General features: G+C 47.9%; 1 protein-coding gene across 1 annotated transcript in view; it reads left to right on the plus strand.

Moving 5' to 3' along the window:
* Positions 1-2,037, plus strand: part of HSPB8 (heat shock protein family B (small) member 8) — a 13,590-nt gene extending 11,553 nt beyond the window's left edge. The window contains exon 3 of the mRNA XM_007464865.1: positions 1,035-2,037. Coding sequence (XP_007464927.1) covers positions 1,035-1,194 — 160 coding nt within the window. The 3' untranslated portion in view covers positions 1,195-2,037. The remainder of the gene's footprint in view (positions 1-1,034) is intronic.
* Positions 2,038-2,383: the final 346 nt, after the last annotated feature.

Raw genomic sequence — 2,383 nt, forward strand, 5'->3', positions numbered from 1 at the left:
AGTCGAGATCCTTTCGGGCTCCGACAGTTCATGGGTCAGTGCTTGTGCTAAAATAGTCTCAGCTGTCAAGATGCTCACTTGTACAGCCAGTGACTTCAATAACAATGTAGAAGGTGAGGCTGACTGAGCACTTCCTGTATGCCAGGCACTGTGCTTTCATCATCCTACACAATTCTCACACCACCCTAAGAGATAGATGCTATTTTTAACCCCCTTTTCCTATAAGGAAATAAGTTCAGAGAGGCAAGATCACTAGCCCAAGGTCGCACAGTCAGGAAGAACCAGGATTTGAACTCACGTCTGCCCGCCTGCAAAGTCCATGCTTGTGGACCATGGCTGCCCTGTCATATTGTCCCAGGTGTTCTGTGGGTTGGCGTGCAAAGGGTTAAACAGAGTCAGCCCCTCCCCAGCCCAGAGAGGGAGGTCCAAACTCTTGGCCTTGTCTCTACTTCAGAAGTTTGGCTTGGCAAGTCTTCCATCCTTCCCTGCAGGCCCCTTGGTAATCTCCGTGGCTCAGTTTGGCAGGAGTCTCCCTGGTAGAGGCAGTTCATGTGGCTGCAGGTGGCTGTTCACAGCAAAAAACTCCCCAACCCCTCCAGGAAGGGTCCTTCTGCCCATGACCAGAATGGGCTCACCTTACTTCCTGGGTCTTTCATCAAGACCCCTGCATTTACAATAGTCAGAGCCCGCCTGGACCGGTGATCTATGGGGATCGAACCTTCTGGCTTTCCCTAAAAAGTCTGGTGCCTGGGGAGACAGGGGAGCATCATGATTAGCTACTCTGAGTTCGGAGACCGGGATTGCAATTCTATTCCCCTCTGCTGCTTGCCGGCTGTGTGACCTTGGGCAAATCAGTTCACCTCTCTGATCTCAGTCTCCTCATCTATAAGTTGGGGATAGTAGTGGAACTGGCCTGCTGGGATTATTATCAAAATAATAATCCCACCGGGCAATATCGAAAATATCTTCTTTCAAATGAAATGAGAATGTTTGGCTATATTGAAAATAATAAATGAATCGTGTGTTTCTCCTAGGCTTCCTGCAGAGGTGGATCCTGTGACAGTATTCGCCTCGCTTTCCCCAGAAGGCCTGCTGATCATCGAAGCCCCCCAGATCCCCCCTTACTCACCATTTGGAGAGAGCAGTTTCAACAATGAGCTTCCCCAAGACAGCCAGGAAGTCACTTGTACCTGAGACCCCAGTCTTGGCCCTTCCTTGTTCCCTCCCCAACCCCTGGGCTTCTTTGATTCCAGGATACATTACTTTAGCTGAACTCGTAGATTTAGCGCGACTGAAATGTTGGGGGTCAGGGTGGATTGACCAGATTCCCTGGAGAGTGTAATAGTAGGTTTTTCCGCAAGATGGCGCAATTGGCAGGTCGTGTTCCGCTGCATTAGGCCAAGATGCTGGGAGTTTTTCTTTCTTTACCTTTTCTATCGTGATGAAAATGTTGCACATTCTACAGCTGCAAAACAAATAAAAGGGGACATAACATTTCACATTGTATCTTACCTTGCAGCTAATGCAAGAGTTGCTTTTCTCTGGGGACCTCCCCATCACCCAGGTTCCCATTCTGGGCTCCCAGTGTCCATGCCTGCCTCAGGGTTTGGTTGACGGAGCCCAGAAGCTCACCCCGCTGTGTTTCTGAAGACCTGGTTTACACAGGGTTATAGACAGGTCTTACATCCCCATATGGGATTTATCCAACAACCACATGAAAACAAACAGTGCCTTCTGTCCTCCACCCAGGCAGTTATAGCACGTTCCCAAGCTGGCACTCCCCAAGGACTCTGGAAGCCCCTTAGTTTATTCTCTGGCTAAAGTCCCCCCTTTCTTGTGTCTCCTATGTCCAAGTCGGGATTTTTACAGAGGGGGCTGTCTCCAGACAGCTCCACCAGGAACCAAGCAAAGGCCAGACTGCCTGGCAGGCAGACTAGTGGTACTGTGTATATGGGTGGGACATGTGTGTCATTGTTATTTGAATTGTGCTGTTGTTTAGGGGAAAATAACAGTAAATAATAATAAAGGAGCTGATGTTCTTAGCTTTGTGTGTCATTTTGATGGGAACTAAATGCGGTACCACTTAGATATGCCACATCTATTAGGGATGCTTGTGGCAGCAAATATTAATGCCCAATGCATAGTGGCTTAAATGACATAAATATCTGTCTAACTTTACAAGAAGTTTAGATATGAGTGATTTCGGAGTTACTTTTTCAGCTGTTATGCCACCAAGAACCCAGAGTCTTTCTATCGTTTTCCTCTGCCGTCTCTGACAAGTCTACAAGTTTTGTCTTCATGTTTGCAAGATGGCTGCAGCAGCTCCAAGCATCTCAACCTCATACGACAATGTATAGGAAGAGAAGGCAAGGGTAAAAAAGTC

This window comes from Lipotes vexillifer, unplaced genomic scaffold (genome assembly GCF_000442215.2).
Source record: "Lipotes vexillifer unplaced genomic scaffold, Lipotes_vexillifer_v1.1 scaffold2030, whole genome shotgun sequence".
Lineage (NCBI taxonomy): Eukaryota > Metazoa > Chordata > Mammalia > Artiodactyla > Lipotidae > Lipotes > Lipotes vexillifer.